General features: G+C 39.7%; 1 protein-coding gene across 1 annotated transcript; it reads right to left on the minus strand.

Moving 5' to 3' along the window:
* Positions 1 to 206: 206 nt before the first annotated feature.
* BNIP3L (BCL2 interacting protein 3 like) lies at positions 207 to 19,669 on the minus strand. The gene is made up of 6 exons (XM_005285176.4): positions 19,454 to 19,669; positions 10,542 to 10,728; positions 6,786 to 6,858; positions 4,524 to 4,627; positions 3,608 to 3,757; positions 207 to 2,277 (listed from the first exon to the last, which is right to left on the minus strand). Exons 1-6 carry the CDS (start codon positions 19,536 to 19,538, stop codon positions 2,229 to 2,231), a joined length of 648 nt encoding a protein of 215 aa, XP_005285233.2. The 5' UTR covers positions 19,539 to 19,669; the 3' UTR covers positions 207 to 2,228.

Here is a 19,669-nt window from a genome sequence, read left to right on the forward strand (position 1 = left end):
TGAATGGTGTTTTTTTAAAACAAAGATATTCCCTACTTAATATAAATCTATTTTTCCACTATTCCAATTTTCATACAAAAGAAGGTGCTATAATTAGTACTAATAAAGTATACCAGCCTTTCTCCCTTCCCATTTTATTTAGGTCTCTAAAATAAGGCGGTTCATACTGCCTAAAAACACTCTTGCCATTTTTTTCTTCCACGTGTCTGGATGAAACCCAATATCCACACTTGAAATAAATAGGCAGTTGTAGATAATTCAAGAGCTACTAATATTTGAGATTAAAAAAAAAAACAGATGTCTAAACACAATGCTTCAACTACCCTTTCACGCTGGACTTGTCTTAAAACCTACTAACCTTCTCCTAAAGGCTGTGAGAAGTGGAGAATAAAATGAACACATTTTAGAAATGGATTTCATACTTAGCCTCTTTGCTTCCTGAGGTGCCTTTTTTAAAGCAAACCTCAACTAGGAATTAGCCTCCATGCTTGAACTGTATTGAACTATCGCTGATATACCAAATCATCAACTTTATCTGATGCAAGCAGAAAATTTAAGGTAGTTTTCTCTTCCAAACTTGCTGACCAGATTTTCTTAACATTTTCTACAAGTCAGCCTAATGCATTTTCTATTTAAATGAGATTTTGCTAGTTTTAAAATTAACATTGGTTCCCTAAATATTTAGTATTAAAGTCTATATCATATTATTTATATATATATATATATAAAAAACAGAGTATTCTATCCTTCAGAGTCATGCTACATGTTTTGAAATCCAATAAAATCTACTTAAGGACAAGGCTATGTCCTGATGCTTTGTAACAATTTGGTACTAAAGCTTCACATTTTGAAAAAAGTGTCACTGAAGGAGGACAAGACTGAGTGTTCCCAAAGATAAAAGTTCAACATTAGTGAGAATTCTACCTAGCTACATGAGACGTCACTAGTGACCTTAGGATCTACATTATCCCCAAGGGAGACTGTACAGTAAACAATGAGAAATGGGAATATTGAAAACTTCACTAAAGGAGACATCATTTCAGATATTTACCACTTGTGCTTCTTTACACAACTGCAAGACTGTTCCCAACAGCAGATCAAATGCTTTGAGTACCTACTGAAACCACCATATCTTTATCATTGTAGGTGGTTTCAGGAGACTCCCCTTTTTACAGAGTGTCTAAATCAGGGGTTTCCAAACTTGGTTCGTGGCATGTTCAGGGTAAGCTTCTTGCGGGGTGGGAGACGCTTTGTTTACCTGAGCGTCCGCAGGTATGGCCGTTTGCAGCTCCCAGTAAGCTCAGGTAAACAAAGCGTCTCGCGGCCCGCCAGGGGCTTACCCCGAACAAGCCACGAACCAAGTTTGGAAACCCCTCGTCTAAATACACCAAAAATATTTGCATTCAAACTGCTTTTATAAAGGAAAACTTTACACTTACAATTTTCCAGTAAGGAAAAAGCTAAAGGAAAATAAAAGCTTCTTCACATGCAAACAACGCAATTCCTCTAACATTTTCTAGGCGTTAGATTTTCCTATCAGAAACAAGGAGCCTACTTCATAGAAAAGACAAGATTATGACAATTATCTAGTATTAACATATGCTGATGACTAAGTTATTATCATGCTTTATGTTTTGTGCAGTCTTTGCCTTCTGCAAACTAAAAGTCATGGCCAAAATAGGGTGTTAGTAAATTACCCAAAAAGCTGGTTTTAAAATTTATTTATTCTTTATTGCCAATGATTTTTTAGTTTGATTTACAGCCAACAGTTTTCTAAAAACAAAGACTCACTTTTACTGTAACCAACCTTCAGTTTCTTTTAAAGAGATTGGCAATTGTTAGAATACAGTCAACATTTATTCCATGAGCATTTGCAGATTTAAGTCAGGTTGTACTAGAGGAGGCAACAGCATCACTGATAAAATAATAATTTGCTGGTGGAATTTTGTACTGAAAGAAGCCCTTGCAATGTATAGACAATTGTAAAGTCTGTTAGGCAACTGACGTGTTTTGCAGGCCAAAAGGGTGGGGGGAGAGAAGGTGGGTAGTCAAACACCTCAACAGAGTTCCAATACAATACTGAATTCCAAGAGTTACTGGAACCTGGATATGTAAAGAAAGGGCGGGGCTGGGGTCATGCTTAAAATGGTCTCAAGTTCAAATGTACTAATGTGACAATAACATCTTCACAGGTCATGTGGATTTCCAAGTTTTGCCATCTGCTTCTCTCAATAAGTGCTGGCTGAAGGTGTGGTCAGTCGTTTTCCAATGTAGATGCTGAAATAAAAACATAAAACGTATTTCATGGAAATAGTTCCCTTCACAACAGTCCTTGCTCACTCAATTGTTCTAGTTTACCCTTGTCAATAGTTTCCATTTTGTGATGTTCTTCCATAACACCCCCTTCTCTTCAAGTGACTGCATCTAAACACCTAACTATAAGGGCTGAGATTTCCAATAGAGCCCAAGGGATATAGGTACTCATCTCCCATTGAAATTCAATAGGAGGTGGCTGTCTAGCTCCCTAAGGCTCCTTTGAAAATCCCAGCTAAAATAATATGTATACAAAATTCTTTATACTACACTTAAAAAAATAAATATTAACATAGGCTTTAAAACATTGAGTGTTATGAGCTTACAAAAAGGCAGATCTCTAACAAATAAACCTAGGCAACATACCTAATTTATTTCAGAAGTATAAATTTTTGCTACCAGACAAATATTTTTTCACATTTTCTATCCAGATAGTTTAGCCAATAACTAGGACTAAGGAAAAAAATCATTTACAAGAATATGTTAAAATCAGAGTGAAAGACAAACTTTGTGCAAGAAATAATTGAATTAGAAGTTAAATAAAAACTGAAATATGGTATTTTACAAATACATTTCTCTGGCCCCACCACAAGAGGGCATGAGATACATATTTGCAAATGAAAGACCTTCAGCACACTCAGTGATCACTTCTAATTACAGAAATGCTAACGGCACTGCTGGGCTATTTGAAAATTCAGTAGCTAATTTTGCAAGATAGGTAAACAATGTTGTGTATATTTCTGTTTCAAGTTTCAAACCCTTAGTTTCAGTACCATCATGCAACTGCAGTAGTGCCAGCCTCTCAGAATTAGTGGGAGCTTACACATGGGTCTGGAGCATCATCTAATGACGTTACACAGACTTTTCTTGGAGCAAAAGAGGAAAAATCACTATAATATTTATGTTTAGGGTCTTATTTTTCTTTTATTACACTATACTCTAAGGAATTTGAATAGAATGAGCAAATGAACAAGTGGGTCATGCCACAGGACACTGCAAAGGTTATTTGCAGTAGGGTCTCAGAGTCAACTAAGGTCACTGATTTCATGATAATCTGTGCATTCTGAATGTATGACCATTCAATCTCAAACTTTCCCTACAATCAAGTAAATAGATTTGCATCACTGCAAAGGTAGTTTTCCCTATATCTCAAGAATACTTGACCTATCAGCACAAGGTCAAAATAATCTGGTCATTCTTATTATGCTCTTCCTCAGATTGGTAACTCCCATAGTACTACAGTAAGTATACAAGCAATAAAGATGCAAAGTTTAAAATTAGTCTTTGTACTTACCCTAGTCCCAAAGCCAAAACATGGGATATAAACAAAGATGGAATGAAAACCTTAAGAAACTCCGCAGAGAAAATGCCACCTTTCTTCATAGCTCCACTCTTTCTCATACTTAAAGATACTGCACGTTTAGGATGTCTGAAGTGAAATTCCCTGAAGGGAAAAAATAGACAGGAATATTGCAGAACTGCACAGATTTTTTTTCCAAGGTGGAATAGATAGGGCAAAAGCCAGATTGCAGGGGGACCCAAGAAAAATGTGAGGTAGTGTGGAAAGACCACTTACTCAAGTACAGAGACAATGGGAGCACAAGCTGGAGAGACAAGCAGGTCTGGGAGAGGAAATTTCAGTACATGACTTGTTAGTAATAGCCACATTTTTGTTTCAAGCAGGGACACAGAAATCTCCCAGACATGGATAGCATCCTCCAGTTTAACAAACACTTTGCACTCATCTAGTGCTTTCTATTCAAGGGTTTCAAAGCCTGATAGTGTCTAGTGTCCCAATGGCGTCAGTAAGCATTATATTTATTTTACAAATGCAGAAACCAAGAAGCAGAGAGTTTACGTGACTTGCCCAATATCAGACCAGTCAGTGAGCTGTTACTAAACCCCACCACTGCAAGCTCCAGGTACCCTGCTTTAACAAGTAAAGACATTGGTGTTATTGGAAAAAGTAACTTCATATTAAGCTTATTGTTGGGTTGCTTTCAGTAAAAGAATCTCTGTTACGCTATTACATTTTTTGCAGTTTTTATTGGTTTTATGCTATCTATCCTCCAAGAAAAACCCAAGTCTTCAAAATATTTTTCCGGTGATGATCCCATTTTGATAGCCAGAATAATTCCATATATGTGTGCAGCATGATTCTTCTTTCCTTCTTACAGAAGGAGTGTTTATTAGTAAAGAGTTCAACTCACTTGGGAGGAATGTTTTCAGGCCTACTCGACCAGTCTGAAACCCAGTCAGCACTTTTCTTCAAAATTTCCACTTCTTTCTCTCCTTCTACTGCTTCCTCTTCAGACTGAAAATATACATGGGACATGCCCTGTAACAACACTTACTCAGCTATTCCTCGTGGTATTAATTTTAAGAGCATCAACTGCAGTGACAAAATGATAAGTAGCAGATGTTGGCAGTTTTCATTCCATTGGGCTGTTTCTACATATGTTGGGGTTGGGAAGGGAAAGGTGATGATGACTGAAAAGACATTCTTACATCAAGGGTTTATTTGGAAGGGATTTTACTACGCCCACAAGGTTCACTGATATCAGTGCGTCTCTGATAAATGTATTATTTTATCACGGACTTAAGCAAGCTTCATTGTAATGATAGTTAAATATATATATTACAAATTAGAGTGAAGAACAATTGAGAGGATGATTTTAACAATAGCCTGAGTAAGACGGTGTCGCATAAAATGTTTTAAGTAAAAACAGTTCCCTAAAACTTTAGCGATTCTTAAATCAGATGTAATCAAATGAAAAGGGCAGTACTTCTGCTCAAATTGTACAAAAGTATTTTAAATCATTTCTTTCAGAAGTTTGCCCGCTGTCAACATCACAACAAATATCTTTTGTTTGTTATTTTACTACTGTTATTGAACATGTATATTGCAGTAGACCTCAGCTAGGTCTGGGCCCAACTATGGTAGGAACTGTACAAGCATATGGTAAATGACCCTGCCCCCAAGATTAATGCCTCCTTCTCATGAAAGGATTACCATATACAGGGTCTAATTTGTAATGGAAGAGGTGCCGGGGCTCAAGAAACTGTTTTGCTTTCATAACTGACGCAGCAAGCCCAGAGGTGCCGTGGCTATGAACTGCCAAGCCTAGAGCTGTATGTATTGGCATTCCCAAGCTGTCCTCTCCCTGCTGAATTCAATGGGAGCCTGAGACCAAATTCAGCCTTTAGCAAGGTTACATTATAACACTTGGAGTACAGCTTAGTTCAAAGAGGCACCAAAACAATAGAAAAAGGGAGCCATGCTGAATTGTAATAGGGAGATGGCAACTCTGAATGACAAAACAAAAAGCAAACGACCTCACTCAGAGTGGTACGGTTCTCTATAGGGCTACAGAAAGGTAACGATCCTATTGTTTGGCCATCCTCTCTGACAAAAATTAAATGCACAGTTCATTTTTCCACTGTTGCTCTCAACTTGTACTGCTGAAGACAGCAAATTTCATAAAATGACGAAACTAAGAGTTCAGCATTAGATTCATTTCGTGTTGAGATGACTAAGAATTATGTGAGCTCACTAACCATGGAATGATTATCCTGAATTCTTAGGTAGCAATTTAAATATTTGTAAAACAAATAGTTCTATCACATACCTACATAACTAGATGTGTAAAAGAAATCCTGACAATATCTCTGATAACTTGCTATTATATATACTCAATAACATTATTTCAAGTTCAGGATTGGTGCCGGATATTCTCTCCCACTCAAAGATATAAAAATTCAATTTTTATAAAGTCCAAGTTGTATAAATCCAAAGCATGTGTTTCAAACTAGACTTTTTTTTTTCCTCCCCACTACTGGAATTTAAACATATAAATAACTCTCTCTCTCTGCTTAGTAAAATATAAAAACAATTTTTTTTTTATAACACCACCTCCCAGAGCAAAGTTTTTAATAGACATAACTTAGAGAATTTTTATTATAATCGCCTAAAGTACAAGTTTATAATATAGTTACCATCATAACCTTAACTATACAAAGACTCAATGAATCATTAAAGCTTATTTACACGGAAGTAAGCAAGAATGGATAATTTTGTTCACAGAGTTCAAGTCAAACTGTTGCCTTAATTTTAAAAGATACAAAGAACATGGTATAATATAAGTAAACACGGTTATTCCAAAAGGCTAAAGGACATTTCCAGATTTTGAATAAACAGGCTTTCAAAAACTGGAGTTTAATATTCTTGGCCTTTAATTCAGTATAGGTACTATACACTCAGCTGTTTCCATACTATATTAATAATGAATTGCTGGAAATTAACAGTTTAAAGCTGTATATTTATATACAGAATTTATAATTTTAAATATCTGGCTTCAGCCCTCTAGCATGCTTCACTAATTATTTGTTATTTACAAAAGACAATATTGTGTCTTAAACACTGTTCTCCTAGACAATGTGTTGTGTACTTTAGAGTTTACTGGAGAAAATACCTGAGAACTATTGTCCTTACTCGTGTGCATTTCCACATCAAACATTATCTGTCCATCTTCTTGAGGGGAAGGGCTAAAGGAAAGAATGATGGCATTACTGTCACTTTTGGGTTATTAAATTACTGAAACATCAGTTTAATTGCACCATAGTTGCATTATTACTACATATAAGGTATGCAGACAATTCAGATGAGAAACAAGGATTCTTTATCATTATGCCCCCCAAGGAAAAATCCTCCAAGTCCCAAAGATTTCCCATATTCCCAGTTTGTTCCTGTTTTAATACCCTCCCCACCCCCAACTACCCTTCAGTTAATCATAAAGAGATGGGAAGGACCTCCTCTACCAACAAGAATCAGCACAGTGACTCCACTGTAACTCCAGCCCAGGAGCAAAAGATCAAGATGGAGTCCTGAACTCTCATCCCCTGTGAGGCAATACATTGCTATTGTTGCTACATCACTGCCATCTTCCTGATATACAGTAAAACTAACCTTAAGCAGTCACTAGCAAAATCAGGTTACCTAGAAGGTGGATCCCTAAACGGATTTTGAATAAAACTGTACCTGAAACTTTGTAAGTATTTTAAAAGTGGTTGCTTAAAGGACTGTATTTGTGGGAGGAATTCCTTAGTGTTGTTCCACTGTACACTCAGGGTACATCTACACTACAGCGGGGAGTCGATTTAAGATACGCAAATTCAGCTACGTGAATAGCGTAGCTGAATTCGACGTATTGCAGCCGACTTACCCCGTTGTGAGGACGGCGGCAAAATCGACTTCTGCCGCTTTTTGTCGGCGGCGCTTACTACCACCTCTGCTGGTGGAGTTAGAGCGCCGATTCGGGGATCGATTGTCGCGTCCCAACGGGACGCGATAAATCGATCCCGGAGAGGTCGATTTCTACCCGCCGATTCAGGCGGGTAGTATAGACCAGACCTAAGGAATTTCTCCAGCAGGCATTACATGTTACACACCAAAATATCTTTTAATAGTTAGCAAATTAACCCAAAGGAATAAATACTTTAATTTTCAATATTAAAACCTGACTATACTCTACTAAAGAAAAATTCTTTAGTACGGGGGTGGGCAAACTTTTTGGTCGAGGGCCACATCTGGGAATAGAAATTGTATGGCTGGCCATGAATACTCTCAAAATTGGGGTTGGGGTGCGGAAGGGGTGTGAGGGTTCAGGATGGGGCCAGAAATGAGGAGTTCAGGGTGCAGGAGGGGGCTCCGAGCTGGGGGCATAGGATGCGGGAGGAGTATCAGGGCTGGGGCAGAGTGCTGGGGTGCAGGAAAGGGTGTAGGCTCCAGCTGGGGGTGCAGGCTCTGGGCTGGGGATGAGGGTTTGGGGTGCAGGAGGGAGCTCCGAGCTGAGACCGAGGGGGTTGGAGGAAGGGAGGGGGATCAGGGCTGGGGCACGGGGGGAGGAGGAGGGGAGGGCTCCGGCTGGGGGGGCGGGCTCTGGGGTGGGGCTGGAGTTGAGAGGTTTGGGATGCAGGAGGGTGCTTCAGACTGGGATCGAGGGGTTTGGAGGGCGGGACGGGGATCAGGGCTGGGGCAGGGGGTTGGAATGCGGGGGGAGGCTCAGAAGTGCAGGCTCCAGGCGGCACTTACTTCAAGCGCTCACCTCAAGTGCTCCCGGAAGCAGCGACATGTCTCTTCTCTGGCTCTTATGTGGAGGCGTAGCCAGGCAGCTCTGCACGCTACCCTGTCCGCAGGCACCGTCCCTGCAGCTCCCATTGGCCACGGTTCCCAGCCAATGGGAGCCGCGGGGGCGGCACTTGGGGTGGGGGCAGCATGCAGAGCGGAGCCCCCTAGTTGCCCCTATGCATAAGAGCTGGAGGGGGGGTCATGCCGTTGCTTCTGGGAGCAAAGTGGAGCGGCCCCAACCCTACTGCCTGGCTGGAGCGGGGCAAACCCGAGACCCCACTCCCCAGCAGGAGCTCAAGGGCCTGATTAAAACAGCTGGCAGGCCACAGTTTGCCCACCCCTGCTTTAGTAACATTCACAGCCAGATGAGAAAAAACGCTAGAGAATTTAAAATCAGGGACAGAGTAAAAGTACAATGCAATGTAGAGATGTCATTTAATTGCATCAAAATTCTAGACACCCCTCTTTAATCTGATTTTAGCTCTCATTAAAAAGATGGATAGTGAATGAAAAAAGTTACACTGGGAACAGGACCTCTTTTAAACTACTCAATAGATGGTTTACAGCCGTTATCACTCCTTTCTACAAATGTTTTAGACCTCAGGTTTCTATAAATATCCAACTATTGTCCATAATCATGAGCTGATATTCATAGATTCATAGATTCTAGGACTGGAAGGGACCTCGAGAGGTCATCGAGTCCAGTCCCCTGCCCGCATGGCAGGACCAAATACCATCTAGACCATCCCTGATAGACATTTATCTAACCTACTCTTAAATATCTCAAGAGATGGAGATTCCACAACCTCCCTAGGCAATTTATTCCAGTGTTTAACCACCCTGACAGTTAGGGTGCTCACTACAAAATTGGAACTTTGGTTTTCCAAGCATTTTCTATTGAGAAAAAAGAAAAAGGGATTTGTCTTCATATGACATTTTTATCTGACAGTATTTAAATTAAAAATACTGGGGCAATTAAAGATGTGGGTGGAGAGAAAGTCCTTACCTTGATAAGAATCAAAATGAGCATTACAGACACTACCCAGCAAATGTTTCTAGTTGAACTAGAAAGTGACAACATACTATGCTAGTTACTGGCAGCTTACAATTTCTTAGAAATAAAGGTATAGCCAACTGCTTTTTTCTGAGGTAGTAGCTTTTAAAAAAAAATCTTTTTACTCTTCTTGTCCATTGCACTTGGTAATTTTATTTGAAATTATCACTGAGTTAATTTCAAGTTCTATCCAGACTCATTGTAGGTTGTACATCTGATCTAGCTTGATATAAATATTACATACGTGACATGGCAAGAAGAGAGCATTTGTCCAGCAATATAAGAAAAAGAAAAAGAGACTCCCAAGACAGCTCCAACATCATCTTAACTCTCCAACAATTCTGAGGGAGAACTACAGTGAAACCTTAAGGGTATCACTTGTTTTGACATGATAAGCAAGATTATTTTACTTGATATAAATAAATACATTTGGCCTTTAAGGGCAAAAAGTAGAGGGCTTTTTCGAGTGAAGACACTTTTTTCCTCCCAATTACTTCCTCTGTTGGAGAAAGAGAGGTGGGAATTATGAATCTGTCCATTCTATCGCTGTCTTGCATTTATTCTTGCCTGGACACATAGTACACAGCTGTAACTGAGTAAGTTACTTTGAAAAATTGATAAAGCCAATTTATTACGTTTTCATCATAGTGAATACTATCTTCAGTCATAGGATCCCTTGTTCTTACCTTCTCTTAAATGATCATGCATCAGTAATCACATTGTTAATTATTTTTTTACACAGTACATGAACAATGCTAATATGAGATTTCACACTGATATTGATGCAATTTGTTCTACTCCTGCATTTATTTATTTTTTAAGTTTAACAACGACTTGCTTTTCAAACAAACCAAGTTTATACTATTTAAAGCTAGCAGGATTCAGCAAGTATTCCAAATGGCACGTTGGCTGGCTCATGGATGAAGACATATACAGCTGATAAAATGTCATTTGCCCTTGATAAAGGATCAAGAATGGAAATTGCATCACATAACATATGGGAAAAGTAAGTGGTTCAAGAGACTTGATACCGCTGTGCTTCCTTACCTGTCACAGTGCGAACTACCCCTTGAACTACTCTGTCCTGATTCGTGCTGGGCATCCAGAAGGATTTTTTCCATGTCTCCATTGTGGATAGAGGATGACGAAGGGACATGTTCCAGGCCCCCATTTTTCCCACTGGCATTATCATTGCTATTGCCATTGCCGTTCATCTGTAACTCCACCCAGGAACCTGTTGGGCCAGCCAGATGGCGCTCATTAAAAGCAGTGAAACTAAAACCTCGCTTAAGGTTTATCATTTACATGCAGAAAGAATGTGAACATGGTGAATTCAGATAACATCCACTGATGCCAGAAAAAAAAATGCTCATAAACAAACAGAGAAAACAAGAATGGCAGGTCTGTTTCCCCCATCCCTTAAGTTAACTGCAGTCTTAAAAGTTCTGAACTAAACAGTCTTGACTGGAAGTAATAACAGTCATTCCCCTCCCTCATGCTATTTCTTTAAAATCCCCTAACAGGCATCCCCTTCACATATCCGGTTTAAGCTCCAAATCCTCACAATATAACGTCACAACTCTACCCCTCTTTCTACACTTCACCCTTGAACCAAACAAATTCCATTCTTTAATATTCCCTTTGTTCTTTCCCACTTACAATTTCATGCCTTTTTCCCCACAGTGCCTCCTGTGCTTGGAACAATCTCCCATATAGCAAGCAATCTCCTTTTCCTCTTCCCAAACAAACCTCACTTCTTTCAGCTGGCCTTCCAATCCCAATCTCCTCTCTAGTACTGTCTGTTACCCCTCACATCAGAATTTTAATAACTGGGATGTGTCCAATTTAAATTATAGATTCACAGGTCTATGAATTATTAGGTCCTTGAGGCAGGCCCCTTGTTTTCCCACATATTTAAAGACCTATGCACATCTACTGTACGCTATGAAACTAAGTTGGTTATAATTAGCTGGAAATGGAGTTTGTGTGTTCACATGTATGCTCCACTGTTTATGCTAGGTATGTGGGAAAACTGGGGTTCTCACTTTGTAATATTTTGAGATGGGCAAGCGAAGTCTCTAACCATCTTACAGTCTTATCTAAATATTTAGTTTAACATTTTTTAATTCAAATAGTGAAAATAATTATTGTTAACCTAGTTAACCGCTTTCTTGTAACTTATAGTTAACCCTATTTTTGCAGGGAAGATTCTATATACTAAGTACTACACTTAGCCTACATATATTGTAATTCATTCTGTCTCTGTTCTTATAACTAGTTTTAACTACAGGATCTCAGTGTAAGGACCTCAATTGGATTGAGGAGCTGTGTGCATCATATTAGCACTGAAACTACATGCTTTAAACTACTAAAATACAAGAACATAATTCTAACTGCAGACTGTATTAAACATGCAAAGTAACAATATAAAACATTTTACCAGTACATTAAGCAGTCAGATTTCATTTAGGATATTTTGAAAATATTCATAAATAGGTAGTTTATGTTCTAACCGGTGAATTTAAACCACTTGAGTCCTGACGTATGGGTCACCTATTTAATCCAGTGTCCATTCAACTGCAAACCTGGGGTTCTTATTCAAACTCATTAACTTTATCACTTGAGAATATAGACAGTTTACTTTTTAATCTGAGTATATTAATTGAGAACAGTTGGCATAAGTTGAAACACATTAAGTTTCTTTTCTGCATAAGCTCTTGTTCTTTGGTGAAATAATTTTACATTTGGTGTTGCTTTTGCCTTACATGGTTCAAGCAATTCATTTTATACCTTTTTTCAGACCCTCATCTCAGACTATATTCAAATTCAGAATCTTATTACATCGTATTTAGTCTGAAGAACTATGCCACTGGGATATTACAAAGCAGTTTGTTGAAGAAGTTGTTTTGCATCTTTATATACTAGCAGGGTTTTTTGGTCAATACAACTCTTTGGTGTAACTAGGATTTATTATGGCATACAGAGAACCTAAATACTCTGTTTTAAAATCAAAACTATTAGCAGGCTGGACTACTTTAAAAACTATCATTTTTGTTTAATGGGAGGAATTTTCAATAGCAACAACTAATGGGACTTGTGCTCCTGAGTCACTTCAGAATATCTCACCCTGTTATCCTAACAATATAAAGTTGCTACCCCTTAAACAAAAATAGTTTTCAAAGCTTAATACAAATTTTATTCCCACGTCAATATATGAACTGGGATAGCAGAGAGCAAATACTCTCAAAAATAAAACACACCTATTATCTTAAAAGTAACATGCTTTTCTGATTTCTTTTTTAAACTTACTACTGTCACACCTAAAACAGTCCTATTCATCATTTGTTTACTTTTTGCATTAGAAAACACTGGGTATAAAACGTGTCACTCTTATCTTGTATAATGTCAAGTCCCCCAATCTGTGTAATCTTTTCACATCAACTGGGGAAGAGAAAAAAACATTGTAAAAATAGAAACTGGGAGACTGGAAAACCTAAAGTATTGGCAGGGGTAGTAGTAGAAACTACTCTTAATTCAATTTTTAAATTTACTAGACTAAGTTTAACACTGTGCATACAAACTATTGGCCAGTGATTTTTTTAAGTGAAAGTGAAATTTTAAATGGAGATTCAGTTCTGGTCCCAGGGAATATCACCATTGATTGACCTCTTAAGGTAGTCTACCTTGGCTAAAAAAGCTCAACAATATACAAACCATGTTATTTGATTCAAATGAAGCAATCAATTATTAATCATGCTTACTGCACTCACTTAAAGCCCATGTTCAGACTGGTGCTGGGCTCAATTACATTAGCTCCAACAATTTTATGGTATGACATATCGCAAGAGTGACGTTCGTGGGTGATAAATTATGGGTGAATGCACACTGCCCATGTACAAACCCATGTGCATTCTGGGAGTGGAGGTCACATTCCAAGAATTCCTTTTCTGGTTGCAGAAGTTTTGTCATAGAACCAGTGGATCAATTGCTAACTCTGTCATACCCTAGCAAATTCTCCCTTATGCTTCAGTAACCAGGAATGTCTCCCAGGCTGGAGATGCTGTTGATTATATTCACGAACACAGTGTGTTGGTACCAGGAGTCTTACAGAGTAGCTGCAGTGAGAAGATGATGGTGTTTCTGCCACTGCCAGAGCACTCTACAAGATGATCTAGAGCCCATGCATCAGTTGAACAACTGAATGTCTAGCTTTTTAGCCAATGAAACATTAGCTGTGGAAAGGGAGTTTTAGGTCAGACCAACCAGTATGGAACGGTGGGACTACTCTGTATTTCAGACCTGGGGTGATCAGCAGTGACTGCAGAATTTCAGAAAAGGAAGACCACATTTCAAGAAATATGCCAGGACAGTTTGGGGGGAGGGATAGCTCAGTGGTTTGAGCATTGGCCTGCTAAACCCAGGGTTGTGAGTTCAACCCTTGAGGGGGCCACTTAGGGATCTAGGGCAAAATCAGTACTTGGTCCTACTAGTGAAGGCAGGGGGCTGGACTCGATGACCTTTCAGGGTCCCTTCCAGTTCTAGGAGATGGGACCTACCCTAGAGCAACCACCTTCCATTATGAAGTCACTAATACGTGTGGAAAGGCATGCTGCAATTGCAATTAGGGAATTGGTTAGCTCAGATAGCTACATGTCAGCAGTTGGTAACAACTTTGGGTTCAGAGAAGCTACTATGGTGGGATCTGTAATGAGTGAGGTATATGAGGAATTTCTTTTCACCCTCATCCCCTCTTACCTGCTGACACTGTACAACAGAGTTCAGTAGCAAACAATAGGAAAGAAATGAAGGCGGAGATATTGGGGTCTGACAGTAAACATAAATAAAGGGAGGCCACTTCTTGTAAGGTTAGCCTGGTGGAGGAGTTTTGGCAGATGACCAAAGAGAAAGCCTGGGATTGCAGTGGAGGACTAATCAGAATTGACTGCTATAACCTATCGCTGCACTGGCATGATTGGGACTCAGTTGTGCTTAAGCTTAGGCTACAAAACACAGTCTTAATAGAGCTAAATTGTGGAATTTGCTAGTTAAATTAAAGTTGTGTTAGAGGCACACTGGAGGAAACAAGTTAAAACATAATTAAATACTCCTCCCATCAAAAGAAGGCCTAGGAGGGAGTTTACATGACAAGCTGCACGTTCTCCATCTGACCACTCATCTCTGATGAGTCAAAACATGTTTAATGAGTGTCAAGGTATTCTGATATCAAGCTTAAACACTGTCACAGATTTCCAATACAGGGCTCAAGAAACAGCCACAAACTGCTGTTTGAAAAGGTGCTTGATGATCCCCTCCATCAAAGACCCTGTGTTATAACCTTCCTTCTGGCTGAGATGGGCTGGATATGAAATCCTCTAAAGTCCATTCATGCAGCTCCAAAGTGATGGCCAAAAGTAACTGCTGGAGATCAAGTATATTCCCTTTTCCTCTGCTTACAGATCCAAATATGCTGCTGTCTAGTAATGGGAGCACCAGCAGCAACATTATCCCAGAAAAATATCTGAGACTAAAGCTGTGGGTCTCAACCTGAGACCCAATCAGCACAGAGCTGTGGCTCCCGTGACATCCTCAGGGCCATACAGATAGTATTGGATGCGGCCAACATAACACACTGTGGGTCAAATAGGTTGAGACTAGACTAGGTTGAGACACTGGACTAGATTAACCACGTCAAAAAATGGTGCTTCTCATCCCCAAACCAACCTCTCCAAAGAGTAATATTACCCCCAAAGGGAGAACATTTCATTAGGTCTCATTGTAGTTTCAAGCACCACACTAAGGATTGGCACTTTATTGTACTAAAATTTTAACCAACCACCTGAAAGGTATGTATTTTGTTAAAAATTGTGAATTTGACCTTTTCTCAAAAAAGAAAATTGTGCACTTTCACTTCAAAAAGCAATCTGAAGCAATGTCATGTACTTTTTAAAATAGAAATTTAGTCAAGAGATTAATATGTAATAAAAGTGACACGATCAGCTTAGGTTTTATTTTTTTTAACTCCTTACATATAGCTAACATATTAGATTAAAACCAAAAGACTAGTTATTTTTCCCCATTTTTTACTTTCTTGCATTTTAATAAACTTGGACATACCACATGCAAATTTAAATTTTGTTTTTAATGAACAAGTTTAGATTTACTTTCAGGTTCTCATGGACTAACACAATGACAGGGTCACATACACAGCGGAAGAATAATTAAATGTTAACTAACTTTCATTAGAAAGTTTAGCTGTCAAGGAAAAAATTCCATTAAGCTCAGATTTCACAAAACGTTTATCTTAAAATTCTGGACCTAAAGTGATATGACAGTGTCCCTTTTACAAGCAACAACTGTATGTATCCAGAACATCAGGCATACAGAGATGCTTAGGAACTGAAGCATGAATGAACATGATCGTTTGCTACACAGCTTTAATAACCTTGCTTCTGTTAATTTGGTCAAAATCTAGAAAAAATACATATTTTTCTACAAAAAGAAGAACAGGAGTACTTGTGGCACCTTAGAGACTAACAAATTTATTAATTTTGTTAGTCTCTAAGGTGCCACAAGTACTCCTGTTCTTCTTTTTGCGGATACAGACTAACACGGCTGCTACTCTGAAACATATTTTTCTGAGAATTATGTTTACAATTAATGTTTTCTATAGAAAAACTTTAGCCAAGTTTTACTGCAGAGTATGATGGATTTATTGTTTTGGGTATTAATTAAAATTCAATTTACTTTTATTAGACTCTGTTTCTCAAATGACATCACAGAGTCCTGTTGAAGTCAATGGGGCTCTATGTATAATAGGCATTTTACCACACTACACGACTGCAGGGATTGGTCCAACTGGCTAATTTCTGCAGTAACATTAAAGAAATTCACAGGCAAATTTTCCTAAATTCTACTGCAAGTCTGAAGCAGTGATAACTATGCTTTCTGGCTCATAGAAGATGCTATGCTGCATAATGGCTATTAGATAAAGAATTCCAATGGACTTCTCTCTTACCCTTTAGTTTTTCATAATCTCATAAAAGCTATAGAATCTAGCATAATTTGCTGACTGTTTAAGTATCACTAACTAAATGCTTAAGTAGTAATTAAAGTAAAATACCATTGTCAAAAAAAGCTTTTCTATTTCCCACAGTAATATTTTCCATTTAACAGATATCCCACACTAACACTTTAGGGTTTTTTGTTTCACCTTTACATTAAAAAGGCCAGAATGATGTAGCAGTACTTGATTAGCCAGGGACTTTGGGCGCTTTACAGCAACAGCTGTAAGTCAACAACGGCAACAAGACTTCTCATAAGACAGGATGTACAGCTATAACAGAGGAGACCATCCTTTTGCCTTTTTTCCTCAGTAATGTAGTAAATATTGTTGAAAAATAGACATAACATAATAATTGTAAGTGTGTTCCAGTTTAAATTGTTGGGGTTTTTTTTGTTTGTTTTCTGCTAATATCTAACAGAAGTACGAGGTAAGAATTAAAATCCGAGTGAGGCATCAGGAAATACAAGAGAAAGCACACTCTTGTGGTTAGTGCACAAGACTGAAGTCAGGAGTTCCAAGTTCCATTCCCAGCTCTGTCACTGACACAATGGTCAACCTTCACCTCTATATGCGATTTGAGATCTTTGCATGAAAGGCACTAAATAAATGCAAGGTATATTTTAGAACAAAAATGAATTAATGTATAGACTCACTAGTCTGACAAAATTGAACGGACAATGGGTATTGAGCCTTCATGAAGCTGACTGGTTACATGTTTTGCTCATGGGGTCCAGTCATGAAAACATTTATTGCTACCACACAGCACTTGCCAACCTGAGTAACTGCATTGATGTCACTAACCCTTTATGCTCTGATCCTGCAGTGAGATATCTGTGGACAGCCCTTGCAGGCATCTGCATGATGCCCCACTAACTTAAATCGGAATGTGCCCCTGTGGAGTTCATTTCAAGATTGGGACCTAAAATGTTTACACTGAACCCCCTCTTGCTGCTCTTATCTTACAGATTCACATCTCCAATACAGTAAGTCACTGTATTAAAAGTGAACAGAAAAAGGGGAAAAAATGAAGTATGGAAGAATTAATATTTGCAGATCACAGATAAACTAATTTTAAGTTGTGGAAATAGACATTAGGTTTACTTGGACATGCCAAATCTAAGAGGAAATTTCCAAAAATTAAGTGAAATCTTATTAATATACATTGATATATTTTTACATGTTGACAGCCCTGAACAATTTGGCCACAGTGCCTTTGTTTTATTTATTTGTGTGTGCAGTTCTCCCAGGCCAACACATTAGAGAAACACACTGCTGTAATTAACATGACACTCAATGCACAGACACAAAATGCAATGGCAATGTTGTTATACGAACACAGTTTACTCTCATCTAATACATTTCCCACTGAATTACCGGAGATCACTTAGCTGGCCCTACTGAAATATTTTGTGGATGATTTAGCAAACTAGGATAGAGGGAACAGTTAATCATTAATACATTTTGTTTTATCACAGTATCCTTGGCACTTAAAAGCAAACCAAAATATATATTGAAGGCTGTGCATTTGAAATGTAAAACATCAGTTAAACCAATATGAGAGCCTAGATAAAATCAACAGACTTCCACACAATCATTATCCTTGGAACAAAGGGATGCAGCAAAGCAGCTGACATACATGTGAGATACAGAGAAAAATAGCTCACGTCAGTGATATTGAGTCACTGAATAAAATCATTCCCACAGTCAAGCTCCTCCCCACTTTCTTGCTGTACCATCATCTTTGCTATTAGAACCAATCACTAAATAAATTTATTCCTATCACAAAACAAACCTATTCCCTCTCCCCATTACATACCAAGTCACATCCACCTTTCCTCACATCCCCTTACCTCATATCCCTGTTATTAACCCTGCTACTAAAATTCCCTGACTCCTCCTGCATTTGACTCACCCACTGTACTTACACCCTACCCACTAAAACTTACTGAGTTAAATGTTGGTCTCTTGATATTACCTAAACTCAGCCATTCAATAAATCCATTCCCACAACAAAATAATCTGCTGCCCATGGTCCCCCCAGCTGCCTCCTATTCTGACCGGAGCCAATTTCATCCCCCTTTAACTCCTGAACACCCTCCCCTTTTGTCATCCTCCCACAGGCCTCCAGCCCTCATCTCTACCCCACAGTACACAATAATGGACCTCCCTTTACCACTCTGTCCAATATGCAAGACCCAGACCACCCTTCCCCTCCAAAAAAATCCATCCAGGTTGCCTCCAAAACCATAAGTACCTTCCAATCCCCTATCTCCTCCAGCATATCCTATTCCTCCTCCACACACCAGTATACTCCAGCCTCCTAGAGCCCCTCACGTATCCTATTCCTCCTCCACACCTCAATGTACCCCAACCTCCTAGAAACCCCAACATACCATATTCATTCTCCACACCCCAGTGTACCCCAGACCCCCTATTCCTCCTTCACACCCCAGTGTACCCCAGACCCCCCAGAAGTTCTATTCCTCCTCCACACTCCAGTCCCCTAAAGCCCTCCCCACCGCATTCAACATTCCTCCTCCACACCCCAGCGTACCCACAACTCTCTAAAGGCCCTCAGGCTGCCAACGTACCTTCCCCCATAGACTCACGTAACCCCCTCCCGGTGAACCCCAAACCCACAGACCCCCCCATCCCTCGAAGCGCCCCCCCCCCCCCCGCAGGTACCCAGCCCCTCCTCCACCTCTAAAGCCCCCCATGCGGACGCAGCCGAACCAAATGCGCCCGGGACCCTACGGATTGGCCCGGAGACGCTCGCGTGGCCCCGTTCTCCGCCAATCCCAGCCGTGAGGGGGGATGATGGGAGAGGGTCGCGCTCCCCGCAGGCCCTCCTCATTTACATGTCATTTGCCTATGCTAATACACGGGGCGCACTCACTGTTGAGGCCCGGCTCGGCGGGCGCCCCCTCGGCCGGGGGGTTGTTGTTGTTGTTGTGCTGCGGCGGCTCCTGAGGACAGGACATGGCGACGCGGCACGGCGGCAACTGAGAAGCCTCCGGGTCTGGGACGACAACAACAACAAGCCAGGATCCACACAGCACCAGCACCCCGCCTCCCGCGGCTGCGCAGGCGCAGCCCTGAGGCACCGCCCACT

This window comes from Chrysemys picta, chromosome 2, assembly GCF_011386835.1.
Source record: "Chrysemys picta bellii isolate R12L10 chromosome 2, ASM1138683v2, whole genome shotgun sequence".
NCBI classification, from domain to species: Eukaryota; Metazoa; Chordata; order Testudines; family Emydidae; genus Chrysemys; species Chrysemys picta.

Bases quoted from the DNA above. Each gene is read 5' to 3' on its own strand.
- BNIP3L (XM_005285176.4), bottom strand. From the start codon at position 19,538: ATGTCCTGTCCTCAGGAGCCGCCGCAGCACAACAACAACAACAACCCC. The intron at 3,758-4,523 runs GTGAGTTGAACT...TTTTCCCTTCAG, and splicing joins CCTGAAAACATTCCTCCCAA to GGAATTTCACTTCAGACATC. The intron at 2,278-3,607 runs GTAAGTACAAAG...TTTTTATTTCAG, and splicing joins GTTTTGGCTTTGGGACTAGG to CATCTACATTGGAAAACGAC.